The 20,992-nt window shown below is 40.2% G+C and overlaps 2 protein-coding genes across 2 annotated transcripts; both read left to right on the plus strand.

Moving 5' to 3' along the window:
• The first annotated feature begins 2,252 nt into the window (after positions 1–2,252).
• Positions 2,253–7,650, plus strand: LOC310923364 (beta-sarcoglycan-like). Its single transcript, XM_083885404.1, has 6 exons — positions 2,253–2,282; positions 3,504–3,713; positions 4,500–4,685; positions 4,787–4,978; positions 5,491–5,622; positions 6,461–7,650. Exons 1-6 carry the CDS (start codon positions 2,259–2,261, stop codon positions 6,662–6,664), a joined length of 948 nt encoding a protein of 315 aa, XP_083741530.1. The 5' UTR covers positions 2,253–2,258; the 3' UTR covers positions 6,665–7,650.
• A 2,065-nt stretch (positions 7,651–9,715) lies between these two features.
• On the plus strand, positions 9,716–17,131 carry LOC310923355 (uncharacterized protein; the record flags this gene model as incomplete). The annotated part of the gene is made up of 4 exons (XM_083885395.1): positions 9,716–10,211; positions 12,527–12,696; positions 13,224–13,551; positions 14,624–17,131. 4 exons carry the CDS (start codon positions 9,716–9,718, stop codon positions 17,113–17,115), a joined length of 3,486 nt encoding a protein of 1,161 aa, XP_083741521.1. The 3' UTR covers positions 17,116–17,131.
• Between the last annotated feature and the right edge of the window lie 3,861 nt (positions 17,132–20,992).

Raw genomic sequence — 20,992 nt, forward strand, 5'->3', positions numbered from 1 at the left:
AAAGCAGGTCTAGTGCTTTACTCTGAGAAGAAATTAGATAGTTTTGGGTGTCTAACAAGAACATGAGAGCCTTTAAAGGAACAAAATGTTACTTAAGCAGGTGCCTTCCAGCACCATAGTACTTCTATCACTCAGATAATTCACTACTTGGGAAAACATACTCCTTTTCAATTATAAAGATGCTGCAACCACAAGTATCTCTAAAAGAAGAATCATAGAAATTATGAATCTGGGTTAAAATCTTTCAACAGTTATTAAAATAATAATCTAGCAGATTGTCGGATTAAAAGAAAAAAAACAAAATCTGGTTTTCCATATTAGCTGAAATAACACATACAAGGAAAAGGCTCTTATCTTGCTTTGTCAGCAGTCACATGAATTCTCCACGCAATTTCACCTGATTTTTAAGAGTTACAAACTGAAACATATACTACTGAAGGAGCAAAACCCAGAACTATGCCTAGGAAACAACAAAACTACATCACGTTCAGCAAATGCAGTTTTGAAAATTTTGCAATTTAAACTACACCTGCCAGAAGAATACACACTTTTTTACTTCCTTCCTTAATCTTTATCTGTAACCTGTGTATCACCTTCCACATAGATCACTCTCTAGGTCTTCAGGTTTTAATGACTCCGTATGGTTTTTACAAGCTTCCAAAAGAGCTGAAAATCCCACCCATGTGCCCATCAGCTTGTGTTTTGATCGCTGCAATATGCTTTCCTCAGGCCTTGGGGGAGCACTGTCAACCTGCTCACCTTCACAAGAACACAGCTACAAAAGTGCATTTTTCCAGCTCATTACAGCAACATAACACAGTGTTTCCATCTGCCAGCTCCTCTTTTCCTGCAACAGCAGCCTGAAACTGTTCATCTTCATTTTCCAAGACCTGAAAGACTATTCCCAACCAACTCATGATGGAGGGGTCAGCCCCCACTGCTGCTCAGCCCTCCTAAGGTCTACCTCACCATCCATTTGCAAGATTTTGAAATGCACGGCACTGTTCCTCCTCTGTGGTAGCTTTACCAGCTACTCTCAAACTCCCTAAAATTGTCCTTTGTCATGAATCCTGCAGAGAGTTACACTGGCTATGTAACTGTAACTCCTATCCAACCATAAAGTAAAAGAAAATAGCTGATTTTCCCTGGAAACGCTGCATCTCTTTCCTCACCAAGCACAGCACACAGCAGGTGGTTACAGGCTCCTGACCTGAGCACAAGCCCCATCTACATCCTGAAGGTACAGAAACCTGGGGATGCAGGAGTGAAAACTCTGTCACGATTTTCCACTGAGCAAAGTCACACCTGACAAGTTTCATGTTCCTCTGCCTCATCTTTCCCTAATTTCACACCTTCTCTATTTCTTCCACTGTTTCACCTCCTCAGTTTCCTGTCACTCCCTGGATTCCACTACATTCCCTCTGCAGCCGAAACTCTTCCCTCAGTCCCGTTCTGACCCCTCGGGGCCGTGTGGCCTTGCAGCAGCCTCTTTCCCCTCCCAGAAGGGCTGGGGTGCTGGATAGCCCGTTCTCCGCCTCAGCACCTCTTTCCCCCCCGTTCTCCTGCCCGTTTCTGGCCCACGGCCGGTTTCTCCTGAGCACAAGCCCGCCCCGGGTCCTTTTCACCTGCCGCTTTTTTACTCCAACGCTCTCTCCTGTTTAGAGCCAGTGTGCCTCAAACCTCACTTTCAACCTCCGGCCCTTGTTTTCAGGGAGCCTCGCCATGGGCAAAGAGGCAAAAAGCCGGGGCTGGCACTCAGAGGTGTGTGAGGGGCGCCAACCGCAGGGGCGCGGGACGGGGCCCAAACCGGCCGCTGCAACGCCCGGCGGCGGCCGCCCCGGCCCGGGAGCACCAGCACCCACCTCGTACTCCTGATGCCAGTTCTCCAGCTTCTCCTGCAGCTCCCGGGCACCCCCCGCGTCCACCAAACTCTTTAAGTCTCTGGCCATGGCAGGATGTTAGCTCACTCTTGGGGGTGTTGCGTTGACTCGATGTCGCTCCGGGAGCGCTCCTCGGGCAGCGCGGGTCTACCAGCGATGGTACAGCCGGCCCGGTGCCCCTGCCCCGGGCCCGTACGGCCGCGATGGTGATGTACGGCCGGTGGCGGCGGCGGTGCCACGGTAACGGAGAGGGGCAGCGAGGAGCGGGTACGGCCCGCGGCCGCCAGGTGACGCTGCCGGGTAACGGCAGCGGGCGTGGGGACCCGCCACGCGGAGCGGCACCAGGGGGCGCCCGCGGGCCCCGCGCGGCGGGGCAAGATGGCGGCGGCCGGCCCCGAGCAGGTCCGTACGCGGCGGGACACGGGCACGGGAGGGCGGCGGCGCCGTCCCCGCCGGGGTCAGGGGGGACCGGGCCCGCGGTGAGCGGGCGGGACCCGCTCGGCCGGGGAGGGGAGAGGCGGCCCGAGGCTGCTGTCCGGGCGGGGCGGGGCGGCCCGCAGCGGCGCCGTGCTGCCCGAGGCGTGGGTGTGCCACAGACGGCAATGGTGCGTGCCCGGCACTGCACTGAGGCGCAGGGTTCTGGCCGGGGTGGGAGGCGGCGGGTGCCCCGGGGCCCGCAGGTCGTGTGTGCTCTGCAGGGCCACATGGGGCCCGAACATCTCCATAAACTTGTCAGGTCAAGCACCTTTCTCAGTACTATCTCTTAGCTCTTCAGCAGCAGAAGAAAACACGGTGTTGCTACTTCAGCGTAGACGTGCAAGTGCAGTCACTTAAGTGTAGCTTTAGGATTCAAGTGAACAAACTTAATTCCGTCCAAAAGATCAAGCTTCTTCTTTGAACATGTGAATCCCTAAATAACAAACCGTTCCGTTTTGGACAGCTACAAAAATACATTAAAGATTTATTTTCACTACGAATATGTACAAGAGTTTCCTCTATTAATTTGTTACATTGAGAGGAAATCCCTTACAATGTCATAACTTCAGATTATTACACGAAAGCCACTCCGGCCAAGTTCCCCATGCCAGGTGTGAAGCCTCACAGTATCTTTCTCGATGCTGCATGCAAGCAACAGGAGTTGAATGCAAACCCTGTACTGTCAAACTAATTTAAAAACTGTATCCACCATGCTCTTCTTGAATAGTCACTGAGAGTCTATCACATATGAGCACGGAGGGAACTAAAATCCTGTGTACTGGCAGATGACGTGCAGGATTATGTCCTGTATCATCTCTGAGAGGTAAAAACTTGATGAATTTCTTGGTAGCTGGTTTTAGGTTTTTAACTGTAACAATATAATTAATAATTCCCATCTGCCATGATAAATATTAAAGTCATATATTGTCTGAAAGTATCTGGATTTTAAATTTAGTCATTATGTTAGCAGAGGTTGCTGTGGTTCTAAGTGTGTATTCTGACAGCAGGGTGGCAGACGGAAAAATTATTCTCAACATAATATCCAGTATATTCCACCAGTCAGTTTACATTGTTTGCATACATATGTGTGTGTCATTGTAGCTAATTTACGTGCCTTTTGAAGCTAACCCATGCCCTGTGTTACAGCAAAGCTCTAACGGCCCGGTGAAGAAGTCTATGCGAGAGAAGGCTGTGGAACGCAGGAACGTTAATAAGGAGCACAACAGCAACTTCAAAGCAGGATACATTCCAATTGATGAAGACCGTCTCCATAAGACAGGGTTACGTGGCAGGAAAGGCAACTTGGCCATATGTGTGATTGTTGTTCTTTTTATTTTGGCCGTCATCAATCTGATTGTGAGTATAATAGCTATAGCGTAAGTAACATTAGGTCGTGTTTCATTCTGACAGTTCACTAAAAAAATAAAACTTCCAGGATGGCCAAGGACTTATAATGTACTGAAGGAGATTCCCACTTTTCTCCTTTCTTTTTAGTTCTTTTGTAGTCTGAGCAAGATTAGATGCAAGAATGGTGTCAATTCAGGCACGGTTATTTCGGTTATCATGGTCACCCCATGAGAAGTGTTACTAGTACATATGAATTCAGGATATATGGCATATAAAATATGGTTATATTTTACATTACAGAGCTGTATGTGAACATTTAGAATTAACTAGGTACTGCACTTTAAAACTTCATTGTTCTAATAACCACATTTTTATTGCTTGGTCAATGAGAAATAATAAATTATTTTTTGTAATTGCACATCCATCTCTGAGGATGCATTCTTGCAGTTCAACGTTAAGTATATACCAAGCTGAACTGTTCAGGAAATCTGTTTAGTCAGTGGTTACCCTTAAACAAAAGAAAGATGTAACTGTGGATGCAATTTAACATTTTATATATATAGAAATAATTTTAGCTACTGTTTCTAATAAGTCTAAAAATAATTTTAAATGCTTTTCATAATTAAATGTGTTATGATGTTTTCAATAGGAACAGACTACAGTAAACTCATACTTAAACCTCACTTAAACATTGACATTAATAATTGTTCAAATAAAACATCTAATTAATACAATAATTGTGGTAGGAAGATCCGAACAATCAACATGATGATTGAAAATGTGTTTCTCTTTCAGATTACCCTGGTTATCTGGGCAGTGGTAAGAATTGGTCCCAATGGTTGTGACAGTATGGAATTCCATGAGAGTGGCTTACTGCGGTTTAAGCAAGTGTCTGACATGGGTGTTATACATCCCTTATATAAAAGCACTGTAGGAGGGAGACGGAATGAAGACTTGGTGATCACTGGGAATAATCAGCCTGTAAGTTATAACATGAATTGAAAGTTTGTGAGCAACACTAGAGAATTACACTCACATTGCTAATTTGAAACATCATTAAGTTCATGACTTTGTTTCTGAAGATTGTATTTCAGCAAGGAACAACCAAGCTTAGCGTGGAAAAAGACAAAACTTCTATTACCAGCGATATTGGCATGGAATTTGTTGACCCACGAACACAAAATACTTTGTTCAGCACCGACTATGAAACCCATGAATTTCATCTGCCAAATGGAGTTAAAATATTGAATGTACAAAAGGCCTCTACAGAGAGGGTATGTCTCTTATCTTTTGTAAGTAATAAGAATACAGCCCATTGTTTGTTTGTGTAAAAGCAGAGTTGGGTTAGTGGTTTTATAGAGGGCTGAGTGTGCCTTTGGAAACACTGAGCAATCGTGTTGCAGAAAAACCACTCACAACTATGAATACATAGGAGGAACAGGTTAAGTGAAAATGAGGGGTAAATTTACATCATCTGTCTTAACAGGAAGCCTGTATTTGGTACAAGTGTTAGCTGTGTATCTCATAAAATTGTCATATAAATTTGTTTTTTTTTATACAAGAAAAATTAATTTCACATACCTTCCAAAATTCACTGATCTTGTTTTGAAACTGAACGTGGGAAATAACAAATATGCAGAAGCTAATGGCAGAAGGGCAAAAAGTACATTCAAGGTTTTTATTACATTGCACAGCACTACTCTTAAGGTAATTAAAGTTACTCAGACAAATGCAAGTAGCACATTTTCATTAAGGTGTAATACAGCTTTTTTGGTTATGTTCTTAGATTACCAGCAATGCAACCAGCGATCTAAACATAAAGGTTGATGGTCGTGCCATTGTCCGGGGAAATGAAGGTGTTTTCATCACAGGCAAGACAATTGAGTTTCGAATGGGTGGAAACATGGAACTTAAAGCAGTAAGTATTTCAAATTAAAGCAATTCTTCTAACAGCTTAGTTTCAAATCTAGGCTGATAGTAAACTGATGTAGCTTTATGTCATTTCAAATTTTATAAAATTACTCATGCACAGAAGTCATTTGGATTTAAATAGATGGTTTATTACTTTGCAGTTAAGTAGTGGTTGAATAGTTCCAGGTAATATTGATTTACCACTATTAAGACACCAAAAACCTACAATGCAGTTAAAGCTAATATATTGGCCTCTGTACTGGCATGAATACCAAAGGAAGTTAATCTCCTCTGAAAGCTTAACCAGGGATGGCAATGTATGCCAGAAGAGCAGAGCATATAGTTTGGAGCATTCTGTGCTGCTGCTCTAAGATTCACTGGCATTTCTTTAAGATTTTTGGAGATTAAGATGGTAGTATATATAGAACGATGGAAAAAAAGGATAAAAATAAAGGTATATGCACTTTCAAATGTGAATGAATTTCATGCATGAATTCAAACACTCTTTCCTGTTTCATGTCCATATTTTATATTTACTGCATTTGCTAATAAGAATGTAAAGTGGAAAGTCACCCTACTGCTGTCTTTCTCAATATCAATACACCACTGAAATAGCAAAGTACATTGCTGTATATAGTCAAGAAATCCACAGGCATTGCTGTAATTGTTATTAAAAAATTAAACATTTGCATACATACCTTTTTTTTACTGTTGATTCTACAGCCATCCTAGACGTGTTATTTATCCATTAAACCAGCTTGTCCTTCTCAAAAACAATATGCCTTATTTACATTAGAAGTTGTAATTCTACAACTTCTTTTTTTTTTTTCCTGTCTCCTTACTAGGAAAACAGCATCATCCTGAACGGAACTGTGATGGTCAGCCCGTCACGACTGCCAAGTTCTTCTCACGGGGAACAGTTCAATAACGGCAACTGGCTGCGCTTCAAGCTGTGCATGTGTGCGGACGGGACGCTGTTCAAGGTTCAGGTGACAGGGCACAACATGGGCTGCCAGACCTCTGTCAACCCCTGTGGAGCCACGCACTGAAAGAAACTGCTGCAGGGACAGGTCTCCTCCGTGTTTACACATATTTGTATGAAGTAATTGCATGCCTTCAAGGGTTTCTTCTTTTGCAGCAGTTTATGCTAACATTTCTTACACTGTATTTTTAAGGAAAGGCTGTTACAGTCAGCAGTATTAGGTCATCATCCTGTTAGCTGCAGTACTGGCACTGAATCTATAAGCTTTCAGTGTACGTGCATACTGAAGTACCTTCTCGAATTGGGATCAGTAGAATATATGTAAAAGAACATGATCTTGGCAACACCTCTACTGCCTACAGTAGTCTCTTGAGGAGGTTTTTGTCCTGTCTCAAGACCTTGAAGACTGCTGAGAATATAACCACAGTCTGAAGTACTTCAACACGAATGTCAACTTTTTGTTGAAAATAGATTCTCCTAGGATGGCTGAAGTGGCAGACTTTTCTCTGCTTTCTTGTTGATACATTGATTTACCCCAAACTTAGGTGGTTTACCAGATGTGTACTGAGGGGTAATGCCAGATTCACTTAAAAATATCACATGATTTCTGCCATGTATTCTCATGTTATTAAAAAAACTGTGCTATCATAAATAATATTTGCAAAGTAATACTGAGTATGGAAATGTAACTTGAATTTTGAAGTAGTCTTGCAGTTATTGAAGTGTTGCTTGAACTTCCATTCTGTCTGTGCAGTTAATGCATTCTGCAGTTGTTTAATTTATGTGAAATACTTACAAAATGTGTTTATATTAGAAGTACGTTTTTAAAGATGTACTTACAACTTGCTTACTACCCAAAAATAGTGTTTTCCGAGGTGCTCTAATGTGAACAGTGTCTGAGTCCATTACTCGATAGGTAATAATCTAAGCTTAACTGTTGCAGCAGTGTCTGAGGTCAGTTCTCTCCTTCCCCATAATTTTCAGTACTGATGCATTACTGAAACATCGGAATTAAATTCTGAAGTTAAACTGCAGTTTTGTAATTCTAAACGTGGTGGGAGGACATCAGACTATGTGTATCAGAATTTGTCAACGGTGAAACTATGGTGAACTGTATGGTGAACTGGGGCCTGCTGCAGCCTTCCAGTGGCATTTGCAGCAGTGATGTGTTTTGAGCTAAAAATAAACCAGCTATTTATAAGATTCTTTCTTTCCCCACCCCATGTATTTCTTCAGTTTAAAATAGCTTGGTTTAGCAGTAGCGTCAAGTAATCTTAATATTGGAGGTCTCAAAAAACTGTTTGTAACAGCTTTTTGACAAGATTTTTGATAAGCACACCCTTCATTACCTTCAAGTTGCATGAGTTTTGCACATTAACTTCAGAACTGATTATTTGTTACATGAAGGTAAACCATCTACCCTTGTTTTACAGTGCTTAAAGTACGTAGGATTCCATAAAATACAAATCAGCTCCTGCTGTAACAAGAAATTCAACTCTAAGGCCCCAATTTCTGAACTTCATGGAAGGCAGTAAACGCTCATGCAGAACGTGTATGGGTGGAAGTGGTTGCTGGAGGGATATTCATAAGTCAGGCATTACAGCACATGGGGGAGGTCAGAGGAGTTGTATTTCTCTCACTGCTCAAAGGCAGATTTTGATGCTCAGTAGTTGTTGGGGGTTTGGGGCTGGTCAGCAGTGGAGCCGTTCTGACAAAATCAGAATAAGCAGAATATAATGTAGCAAAAACCACTGAGTTCTCACACTAAAGATTACGGGGAAGTACTAACATTTTGCATACTGTCTTTATGGACCTCAGACTTTTATCAGAGATAATAGTTACTAAACACTTTAACACACATTTTGCTGCTTTACACCCATCTTTGCTGCTAAGCGGTAACTCAATTTCTGTTACAGTTAAAAGGAGGAAATAAACTAACATTTTTCAAATTGTCACTCATGCTAATGGCAGCTTGTCACTTTCTGTATACAAATGGAAACACAAAATATAAAGAGCAGTATCCTCAAAGCTGACATACATCTTGAAAATGCCTTGGTCAACTAGATTACACACGTATTAAAGCTCTTCTCTGATTAATACTGACATGTCTATATGCTAGTATTGGATTCCCATAATTATCAAGAGTTCTTTTTAAAATACTGTGTGCAATGTACAGCTGAAAGATTTTGTCACAAAGGTACTCTTAAATCATGATCTGCAGAATTTTTTTTCAAGTGTGGATTTTTTTTTGTCAAAATGTAGCAAAACCAGTCATAAAAATACCAAATGAAATAAATTATCAAATTTGCTAGCCACTATGTATTGTTAATATATTTTACATTTATATTACGCAGTTTGATAAACGTTGGCACCACACATGCCTTCTGTTGAGCATTTATTTATCTTCTAACTGCCTAAGGTACATTTTTCTGTATGTATTAAAAGCATAGAGTAGAACACTGTTTATTTCAGTCCCACAGATGCACTTAAGATTTTTTGTGTATAAAGTGCATTCTACATGCCTGTGTAAAATGCTATACTGGGTACGCTGAAACAACTTGCATGTGAAGAGTTCTCACCATCTCTAAGTGTGGTGGTTGTTCCAATGGGTGAAAGGCTGTAGAATTTCAAATGTTTGTTTTGAAATAATACAATAAATTTTACAATGCAGCTGCTGTTCAGAAGTGTTTATTTTAAGAATATGAAGAATGTGTAAGAAACTGGAAGTATAAAAATTGTTCCACACCCCTTTGTCATAGATTGTATGTGGTGGACTTTGCTTAGTGTAATTGTGTGCAGTACCTGAAGCAGAGTTCAAAAGTCTCCACTGTTGTTAGATCTCAAGCTCCCAAGAAGCTGTGTTTCTCGACAAAAGGCTGGAAAAGAAAAAAAAGGTTCTAATTGTTTTTTGGGATAGATGGAGGGAGGGGGAGGTTACCAGTTTATTAATGTACTTTTTGAAAATAAGACTCCATTCTATTTAATGCAGAATGTTGGTAATGCTGTGGTTATTTGGTGTTGATTTTTTAAAATGTTTTTTTAAATGTCAAACTACATTTACTTTCTGTTCTTGTTGTGCTGAATTTAACCATAATTCTACATTTTAGATTTAGATATTATGGATAACCTTCACTTGCATGTCATAGCTGTGGTCCTTTACTTTAATCTTCCTGGATCAGTGGGAACCAAGTCACAGCGTATTCTTCCTGCTACACATCACCGTTCAGAGTGCCACTGGGATGGGCAGTTCTTACTGAATTGCTCTTTTACCAGAATATCTACTATTCCAGAAGATATATCAAAAACAGCAGTAACAGCTGATTTGAGTTACAGTAATATTAGAACTTTTGTGTGCTCTGATGGAAGAAATGAAGAGTGGATGCTAAAACACCTGAACCTCAGTAACAACCTGCTTTCCGAACTCACTTTAACTACTTGTACAAATTTACCCATTTTAGAAACTCTAAACCTCAATGGTAATGCCATCCACACCCTCACACTGGATATGCCTACACCTGCACACGGGTCTAAAAAGTACAGCATTGTTGATCGTCTCCTGCCTGCTTTGAAAGTACTGTCAGTTGAAAGAAATAATCTTAATACAGTTCCAAGAGGTAAGCATTTCAAAAATCTTTAAGGACTTGACTCCCAAGGGGTAGGTTGGTTTTGGATATAATTTCTATACCTTACTGAATCTAGAGTGTGACTTTCCCAATTTATTATGCTTAAGGTGAGGGAAAATTTCACTGGCAAATATAGAGGTAGAAGTAAATCAGTTGTTTGTTTACTTTATTAGGTTTTTTAATAGTCTTAGCAACTGTACTGTGTTAATAGTAGTCAAATATAACTGGAGCAGTATTCTTGCTTGTTGTATAGAAAGGAGAATAAGGATCTTTGGAAAAACATCAGCCTCCACATTCCAGTTGTGAACCTTAAAGGTCAAAAAAATTACAGACTATGAATTTCATACTACCCTTCAGAAGGAAATCAACACTATTAAATAAAACTTCCTGCAGTTTCAGTATTTCAGAGACAGGAAAATATATTTTGTTCATTCCAAACAATTTTGCTCAGTACCTTTAATACTCAATCACAGTGACACCTTGGTGTAACAGGAGAGGGCTGTAAGGTTTCAAGAGATTTTGAGAAAGGCTTTGCTGGTCACTGAACTATGCTGGGAGCTTAACCTTTATGCAGGGATGATTCATAGTGGCCAAATTATTTAAATGAAGCAGAAGCTACCAGATGAACAATGCTGTCCTATACAATATGTTGAATTTATTGATGTCTGATAACACCATCAGATTCATTAGAGTTTGAAAATACAGGACAAGTGATGACAAAAATACCACTTACCCCACAAAGTCACGCAAAGATGATAATATATTTTCCCCTACACAGGGTCATAAAAGTTCTGTTCTCCTTTTATGCTGTTAAATAATTCTCTGGCACAAAGAAAACCCATATCACTTAATGATTTTGTAGTGTTTGTACAGACAAGGTATCTATATAGACAGTATAAAAACCTTACATTATAAAATACATTGATGAAGATTTGATTTGGTTTTATAGATAAATATGACTGCCCATTAAAAGATGCCTTAGAAGGTCAGTCAGATGAATCCTCTTCTATAAGAGACTCAAATTTTTTAAGTTCAAATTGCTGTGCATGGTACCACCATACTTTAAGTTATACTTTAATCCTATATTCATTTAAATACATGTTCAAAACATTCTTCTTGTCCAGAATACTTCACTAAAATTCTGAGGTTTAAGCTCTGGAAAGAAAACACAAACAGCAGTTCTACAGCAGAGGTTTCCCACAGAGAAACCCTTCTCCCAGCTCCCCAGGAGTGAGGCTGCTGCCATACCAGTGTATATTTTTGGCACAAGCTTAAATTCAGGGAAGTAGCCACAGTACAATTCCTCACACAGGTGCAGTGATGAATTTATGAACTTACAGAACTTCTGTATGCCTTTCCTATCACCCACCTCTAGTTTTATACCAGGAATGAATCATTCCCTCTGCTTTTCACAATAAACCCGAAGATCAATTACTCTGCAAACAGAGCTGCTGGCTGAGAAAAGCTAGTTCTGGTAAACAAGGTGACACCAAGGGCAAAATTGTTAAGAAGTAGCAGCTTCTCAACAATGCCCAAAAATCACTTTAGAGTGACACTGTGGTGCTGAACACTCATCATCAGTGGGAATGCTGAGTGTTCAAACGTCTGCCTCTCCCTTGGGCCTTGCAGGCTGGAGCTTCAGGGCTGCCTTCACAGCACCTCAGAAAAATGAGGTGTCTCCAGCTATCAAGTGTTCTGATGTAACATGGATGTTATTGTAACTAGGATACACTGAAGATTATACTGCCATGCTTCATAATTCACAGGCAGACGGGCACAAGCAACAACATGGTTTTGTTTTCATTTCTTTTACATCCTAAGAATATAGTTCAAATAATTCCACAGATGAAAAACTCCCATGAAACCACCCATGCAAATGGATAGGAGATACTGTATCACCTTTTTCATCTTTATCTTTTACTTACAATTAACATATTAGGAACTTGTCAACTCAATATATTTTACCCTTTTCACATTCCTTTCCTACCTCTAGTTCTCCAGAGAAGCTTGCACAAAGTACGGAGATCAAAATAATTTTGATAGCACAAAGAAATGCTAGTGCTTTTATGAAAGTGTCAGTTTTTAAGACATTCATTAACGGAATATTTTAATGTGCTAGCTGTTGATTCTATGCAGCTTTTAGAATGGGACAACCACTGATCAGGAAAGGCATAACACAAAGGCTGCAGCTACTCATTGCAATAGTGGAATGGAAGGAATTTTGTTGCAAAGCATTTTATAAAGACACTTGATGCAGTTGGGAAAACAAGACTATAAAATGTAAAATAGGGTTTTTTTCTTCCTAGGACTAGGCCTCCTGCAGTCTTTACAAACTGTCCATATGTCATCCAATGCCATACAACATATTGACCCAAAAGATTTTCAAAACCGTTCACAGCTGAAGGACATTGACCTGCGAAACAACAAGATAACTAAAATTCATCCAGATGCCTTCAGAGATCTCAACAAATTACAGGTTGTAAAGCAATGCAACTGTTAGAATATTTTATTTTAATCATTAAAGATATTATTTACCAACTATTAAGCATGATTATATGATTCTTATTATAATACTAGTGTATAAATAAAAAACTAGAGCAAATGGTGAAAATATTTTTTTATATTTGCTTTTTACATGTAGGAAAACACATGCTAAAATGTACAAGATACAACCATAAATTCACAATTTCTCTATGCCACAAACCAATCTATAACTGCCTTAAACACATACATGTCCCCTTCTACCTCCATCCCTTCCATGGCAAGAGCCCTGCAGCTCCCTATTCACACAAAGGTAAGTCTACAATGGGAGAATTCTAAACACCACAATTTAAACTTTTCATCTGCATTAAAAAGCTTAGATCAACATTATTGAAATCCTAAGCAGATGTATTGTTCATAGAACTACAGAAGTGCTTGTACACTAAAACACTGTTGTAAGATGTTGGAATAAGGATTCCATTGTGAGCCTTATCAAATTAATTCTGAATTATTTCCAAATAGGTTTTGGATCTCCGTGGAAATGCTCTGACAATCCCTCTACCACAGATACTACTCAGTTTGAACTTTTTTCAACTTGAAGTGTATTTGTCAAAGAATGCCTGGATATTTAACTGCAGGCTAAATGCTTTTAAACATTTATTTCATTTTGTCTTTGACTCCACAAGGAAAAAATGGAGCCTTTCATACAATAAGTCTGCCAACAACTCCCAGAAACCTCTGCTGTATCTTTCAAGTTTCCATTTAAACTGCAGGGACGAAGTTTTGGTCAAAAGGGCCGCAGTCCCAAAAGGGACATCAGTGCTGACCTGTAACTTGGACAACATCAGAGGTATGTATATCAGGCATTCCATCCAAATGCTGCTAAAATCCAAATGAATGCAGAATAGTCAAATAAATCTGGTTTTTAAAAGTATGTTTCTAAAGACACTGTTTAAAAATTACTAAGTAACAGTTTAACATGCAAAAATCTTTCATAAGAAAGTAGTATTCTGCTTAGAATATTTTAAAGTTAGGTTTACTGACTCTTGATCTCCTTCCTTACATCAAAGGAGGAAGTGATGCCAATTAATATACAAGTAAGTTTCAGTAAGTAATGCATTGCAAACGTATTGGTTCATTTTGGACTGAACAAAGGGCCAAATAATGGGATGGCACTTCTGAAGCATGTAGAAAACCAAGAAGGATGCAACAGTTTTCAGTGTTCAGCTAGAGCAAAATAAAATGAAAGTTTATTTGCAGAGAAAAAAGATTTCTATTTCTTCTAAAAACATACAGCTACCGTAGCACACACTTCGCTTACATTTAAAATTAATAGAGATCATTGAGGGTATAAGTAACAAAACCTATAGAGCCAAGATTTACCACACAGATTGAAAACTAAGACCAAACTTAGACCAGAAGGTGTATTTGTCACGAGCCATAAGGCAAAATGGTTTAACTTTAAAGGGCTAATAGCACTTGGAGGTGGTAAGGCTTTCCCCTGGGAATACTTCATCCCCAAAAGAAAATATCAGAAATGCCACCTGCTTTGTCTGCTTACAAAAAGAGTCACAAAAACCTGGATAAACATCAGCACACTGGACTGCAGCAAAACTTAGCTGGGAACAAAAGCTGTTCCAAAGACAAAGCCAAAAATACAAATTGTAAAGTCTGCAATTAAGACCCCGTATGTAGTGTGTTTTTAGATGGCAGGCAGTGGGCACAGGCCCGCGATATGGTTTAACAGGCTTTGTACCATGTCAAATTATTCGGGATGGATAAAAGGAAAATGGGGTTTATAATAAACGGTTAAAATTATGAGAGATAGTCCAGTGTACATTCTTAAAAACATCACTGGACCCTGCAAACCAAGTACACTATGCTTTTAACAAAGACTGAGTTTGTATTTTCTTTCATTTCAGGCAATGGAATCTCTTGGTGGACACCTAAGGGCAGAATTTCAAAACATCAGAGTCTTCCTCATATGACACTGGATAAAATGAATAATTTAGTGATACACAATGCTGAGAAAACTGCTGAAGGATTATATTTGTGTCTTTTCAATACAAGAAAAGAGAAGTATCTCATTTACAGTATAGAGGTGAACGAAGAAGTTTCAGCATTGTTGGTTAGAAAAGCCAGGGACACTAACACTGGTTTTAGGCAGAACGAAACACAGCCAAACTTTGCACTGGCTGTCTCCCTCTCTGTGGTCATTACATTTCTTTGTGCTTTTTGTCTGGGTGCTTTTGCTAGACCCTACCTGGAAAGACTTTGGAGACTCATGCGCAGGAACAAAAATTCAGGTTCAGAACAGACATATTCTAATCAGGCTTTTTCAGATGAAACCTTGAGCAGAGAGCCTTCTGCAAGCAAGCCAACAAATACACAGCATAATACATTGTTTTGTGATGAGCGTTCTTTAAGAAACACACAGATTTTTCCTACAGAAACTTCTACTGTGTATCAAAATTTTTCTGGCAATGGTGTCCATTCACCAAATCCCAAAGCAGAGTACCAGAAACCAAGCAATACTGAGATCAACATGAAGAAAATACCAGTGTTTCCAAAAGTCCAAACTAGTATAGACAGTAATGAAAGTACAGATATTTATGATACTGGACTATTTTTTTTAAGGACAGATTACCGGAACAGCAATGCACAAACACCAAACAGGAAAGTAAGAAACAACTCTGGTCTGCTGCAGTCTGAGATCACAAAAGCTACACCAAGTGCTCCAGAAAGAAAAGGTATTGTTTCACATAATGAACCCAGGCACACGAGAAAATTTAGGCAGGGAATGCAAAGCCGTGAAGAACAACTTGGTCTAAATGGCAACAAAAGTATACCTAGTGATATTGTACATTTTATTTCACCCAGTAGCTCCAGAAGAGATGCAGATATTGAGAATTTAAGCATCTATGAAATAATAGAAAACTCTCCCCTTACAAAGCATGACTGTAAAACGATATATTCAGATGAAAAAAATGCTTCAGCTGATGTATTTGGTGACAGCTCTTCAGCTGAAGGGATTCCATTCACAATGAGTGACTGTAGTTCTTTAGCAGACTTTGAACTGGAACAGCCTGATGTTAGTGACAACCTGCCAGTCTATCAGTCATCACTAGATGAAACGAATACAGACAGTGGAACTGAGAAGTTCGCAACACCGCCAGAGTCTCCAACCATTACTGCTGAACTTCAGCAGATTTGGAAAAATCAAGAAGAGAACAGTGCCTATTTTGAAACCACTATTAATTATGGATCAGACACCACCATGTATGAAACAGCATCCCCTCATTCTGATAAAGGCAGTGGTCACATAAGTGTGTCAGATCCAGATACAGTCAGTTCTTCAAGTCAAGAAATTCCAGATACATTTGATTATTTTACTAATGCAGAGTCAACAGCACAAAACTCTATTTCTGATTCTCTCTACTGTCAAAGTACAGATTTTGGTAACACGGTACTTAAGTTAAAACATTTTCCCACATATGACACAGAGAAAACTTCTGAAGAGGATGGACTGCAGCTGTCTCTGCTTCCCAGAGAACCACAGCATTCCCTCAGCTTCAGTCACACGGAACAGAAAGAAAATGCACCAGCAGGAAGTACAGAAGACAATGCACCAGCAGGAAGTACAGATGAGGACATAGCCAGGAAGTCCCCTGAAAAGAATGATGGCGAAGCAGACATTACATTAAGAAGAAACATGAGTACATCTGAGGACAGTGGCTTTATTTTTGCTCCTATTGATACTGGCTTGAATGAAGTTGTAAAAGAACCATCACCGCTACATTCCAGCAAAGAATCATCTCTTCAATTGCTACCTGAACACACATTTGAAAAACATTTCATGTTTGTTACAAAGCAAGATGACTTGCTACCACAGGTGAAGCAGGCTTGTGCAGATAAAATGCAAGGAGGTTCTGATGAGAAAAATTCTGATGGATTCACAGAATTACAGGATACCAGCAGCTGCAGTCTGCCTGATGAAATGCAGACTTGTAATCCTACGGCAGATCTGCTTCATCTTTGTAATTCTTCAGAATTCACAACAGATGATCACTTCCAACTGGATCAGAGTGATGATGAGGATACATATTCGTTCACAATCCCACAAGCTGTCTTCAATGAAAGTACACCATACAGTTCATGTTCCTTCCCACAAAAGCCTACAGGAAATACAATCTCTGAAAGCACTGATTCCAGCAAGATGAAGGATCATACTACTTTGACAGAACTGGAGAACCATTCTGATACAACTGTAGAACACATCCAAAATTCCAGTGAAAATCTCAACCAAAGAAGTCAGACAGATTCAGGACAGGAACAGTTTTTTGTTAAGAAGAAAAGAGCATTTGATGGATTTGCTAATATTTTGCAAAGCAGAAGAACAAACTTCAATAGTTGAAACACAAAATGGTAATACTAAGCTCCCCCAGTGTTTATGTCATTACAGCAGGTGCAAACATTATTTTGTTTTAAAGTGAAATTACTTCTGTTTAGAAGGGTACTCATAAAAAACCCAATAACAGACTTTATAAAAAGCTACTCTAGAATATTAATAAAGCTGTTGCTGAATTATATTTACTTTCTCATTATTGGTAGTTGATACTAATATATCACTTCCCTTGGAATTTTCTTCAGATACTCACTCTTTTGTCCTTTTGTCTAAAATAAATGCAAATGGAAATATACATTATATACTATTGTGTTTTCTTATGGGACTCAACCTATACAGTGAAATGGTACATACTACTGTCTCCTGCTTTTTGAGACAGATTTGTGGATTGTCTCTGAATTCCCAGTGTTGCAAAGATAAATAAAGTCCAATAAGTATTCAATTACATTTCAAAAATTTCTTTTTAATCTGGCAGAAGAGAGAAAACCACCTTTCTCAAAGAAACAGAATAGAATTCAATTCTTGCAGAAACATCAGTTATAGAAATGTAGCTATAATGAGACATCACCCAAAGTTTGCAGATGTGGTGACATAGGCAGGGTAATTTAAAAAAAAAAGACAAAGGATCCTATACCCACTTGAGAATTTTACTTAAGAGAGGAAAATCAAGAGCAGTTCAAAACTGCTATTTTAGAACATCAGTAGCCAAAAGATAGCAAATGTAAGGTAAAATTATCTCTGTATATAGCCCAAGGCCCTTTCAACAGACTCAGTACCACTGATGCAGTCCTTGAAGGGAAATGTCATCATGAAAGGGAGCAGACTCAGCTCTAGGAAAATGCAGGAAGCTGGCTACAACTCTGGGAAAACTCTCACAGAGACACAATTAACTCCTAAAACTCCAAACAAAAGGAACACATTTCAATTCCATCACAAGACGAGCAAGTCCAATGGCACACTACATCACTGAAACTACCTTTAAAGAAAAAACTAAGAACAAAGAGCCATTGCCAGCTTTCATTAAAGCTCATTATACACACTAATTCTTTGTGGTCAAAACAACTTTAAAAACGCAATGCTTGAAAAAAGCACTGACTTGGTATTTTGGTATCTATGGGTCTTCAAACACCATTAACAGTTTTCCAAGGCCTGTCACCTTTTGGCTGTTGCAGCTGCTAACATGTTAAGAAATCTAACTATACAAGTAAGGCAATTTTGTGAATCACAGGGGAAAAAAATCCACTCTAGTGCTCTATTGATATCTCATATACTGAAATGTTTTGTCATTTCCTTGTGCAACAGTCCAACAGGATTTCAAAATATATACTGGAATATTATTTTTCTCATCTTTTTCTGACCATGAGAATGCTTCAGAGGTGAGGCAGACAGTACACCACTTGTGAGAAGCTGCAGGATTTCTAAGATTCCCTTTATTCCATAAAGTTTACTTTGTCAGACAAAGTAAACTCACTCCTTTATAGTCGGATTTTAACATGTGGCAAAGTATTCATTCGTACCTGTGCCTTATCTTGCCACTGTCCTTTGCTACTCATCTCTCCATTATTACCACCACATCTTCATTCAAATCCAAACATTCCGCTGCTTCTCCTTCATATTAGTTCATTTCATTAGCAACTGCTCTTTAATACAAAACCTTTGTATTTTTTGTGACTTCCACACAGTATTCATCATACTCTGCTCCTCCCTACCCACCCCATGTTCGCATGCCCTTCTATATCAATTAGTTACACAGTCTCACACAGACGGACCCCAAGACTGTATCCTCAGTTTTCTTTCTTTACATTTCATCCACTGTATCTTGTTCACACTGAAAACTGGTTAGCTTATTTGGCCACTGAGAATTTTCTAGGACACCTATACTAGTAGGAATCCCATGATCCCACTGGTGCTACTACCCCAGTTGACTGTGGGTAAAAAGTCACAAATAAGCTCAATAAAAAAAGGTGCCTGAATGTACGCTGTATATATTTGTAAATGAAGCATGAGGAATCAGCCAAGAGGATGTTGGCAATAGTCTGAACACACCCTTCTCACAGGGCAATGGCCTGCCGAGCTCCACAATCAACAGGACACAGAATCCCTCATACGGTGAATCAGGACAGGAAAAAATACAGAAAAGCATATCAAGAACTTCAAATACAGTAATCAGAATGAAGTAAAAATCTCATTTTCAAACACATACTTATAATAGTTTGATAATCATCAAGTTACTTGCTGTAGGTACAAAGCATTTCAATCTTTCCTGAATATGCTGATAATTGGGCTGGAAAATAACCCTAAAATAAAAGGAGAAGACAGGTACATTTAACCTACACATAAACCAACAAAATAAACTTTTTTGAATAGTAGCAGTAATTTTTTTCATGGTACTGTGACTCACCCGCTCAGAAAAACAGAGATAAGCAACAGCCTTCATCAGAAACAAATGCAATGAAAAACTTCTTCAGGATCAGTTCTGCATTACAATATTCTAATTGCAATGTATATACATTCATTTGAAGTAATTTTAAGCCAAGGTTGGAAGCAGTATCTGGAGGTCACCTAGTCCAATGATCCTGATCAAGCAGGGCCACCTAGAGCCAGTTGCTCAGGACCATGTTCAGGTGGCTTTTGAGTATCTCTAAGGATAGACTCTGTAAAAATGCATGGCAATCCTCACAGAAAAAGAGAGCAGTTCCTGATGTTCAGATGGAGCCTCCTATGTTTAGTTTATGCCCATTTGCCTCTGGTCCTGTCACTGGGCACTGACTAAAGAGTCTTTGTTTTCTTCACACCCTCCCTTCAGATAGGTAAATACTTTAGTAAGACTTTCCACAGCACCACCTCTTCTCCAGGCTAAACAGCTCTAAGCCTCTCCTCATAGGAGAGAAGTTCCCATCCCTTCATTATCTTCATGGCCCTTTACTGGACCCTCCTCCAGAATGTCACAGTGTCTCTGGTACTGGGGAGCCCAGAACTGGACACAGTACTCAGGTGTGGCCTCACCAGTGCTGTGTAGGAGGGAATAATCATCACTCAGCCTGTTGGCAATACTTTGTCTGAGGCAGTCCAGGAACGTTCTTCACAGCAAGGACTTGTTGCTGGCTCAGCTCTGACTTGGTGTCCACCAGGACCCCCAGTCCCTTTTCTGCCAAGCTGCTTTCCAGCTGGGTGACCCTCGGTGGACGCTAGTGCGCTCCAAGTGTCCCTCTGAAGGTCATCCTGGAGCCCAGGAGCCAACAGGGATCCTGAGCCAGCTCCGCTGCCTTTGGCAGCACTTTGGCCAAGGAGCTGCAGCAAGGGGGAGGCAACAGGGACTGGGACTGCTGCAGGCTGGGCAGGGAGGAAGGGCCAGGGACGCTTGTGCTGACATGCTCCACAATCCACAGGGATGGGGGACAACTGGGAAGCAACAAGTTCTCCCAGGCACGACAGGGATGGAAGCCCTTGGGGTGGAGTTCCCTGCAGGAACTGCCAGGGGAGTTGCTGCTGGGATCAGCAGCAGCAGAAGGCAGCAGGATCTGCTCCTTTTCCTGGCTCTGTGTGCAGGGCACAGGCTGTGCTGGCCCTGCTCCCACAAAGCCCTTGCCCATGGAGGCTGCAGGCTCAAAGCAATCCCAGTGCAGAGAGAGGCTTTGCAGCTGAACTCCACTGCCCTTGTGTTTCCGGCTGGAATGGCTCTCATGCCAAAGCACAGCAGGGAACCAGGGCTTGGGGAGGCAGAGCCTGTAGAGGGAAAGAGAGATCAGGCACTCACATGCCTCCAACTCCTTCAGCTCTCTTCTTTTGGAGAATGAGAAAGAAGCAAGCTGGGGAGGGGCACCTGCAGTGCTTTGAAAAAACATGGTGTCTGACAAGTCCTGTGGGAGAAGAAAAAGAGGGAGCA

This window comes from Zosterops lateralis (assembly GCF_965231275.1).
Source record: "Zosterops lateralis genome assembly, contig: HAP1_HAP1_SCAFFOLD_49, whole genome shotgun sequence".
Lineage (NCBI taxonomy): Eukaryota > Metazoa > Chordata > Aves > Passeriformes > Zosteropidae > Zosterops > Zosterops lateralis.

Coding starts and splice junctions, on each gene's coding strand:
- LOC310923364 (XM_083885404.1), top strand. CDS start 2,259: ATGGCGGCGGCCGGCCCCGAGCAG. Junction 4,686..4,786: donor TCACTGGGAATAATCAGCCT/GTAAGTTATAAC, acceptor TTGTTTCTGAAG/ATTGTATTTCAGCAAGGAAC. Junction 5,623..6,460: donor GAAACATGGAACTTAAAGCA/GTAAGTATTTCA, acceptor TCTCCTTACTAG/GAAAACAGCATCATCCTGAA.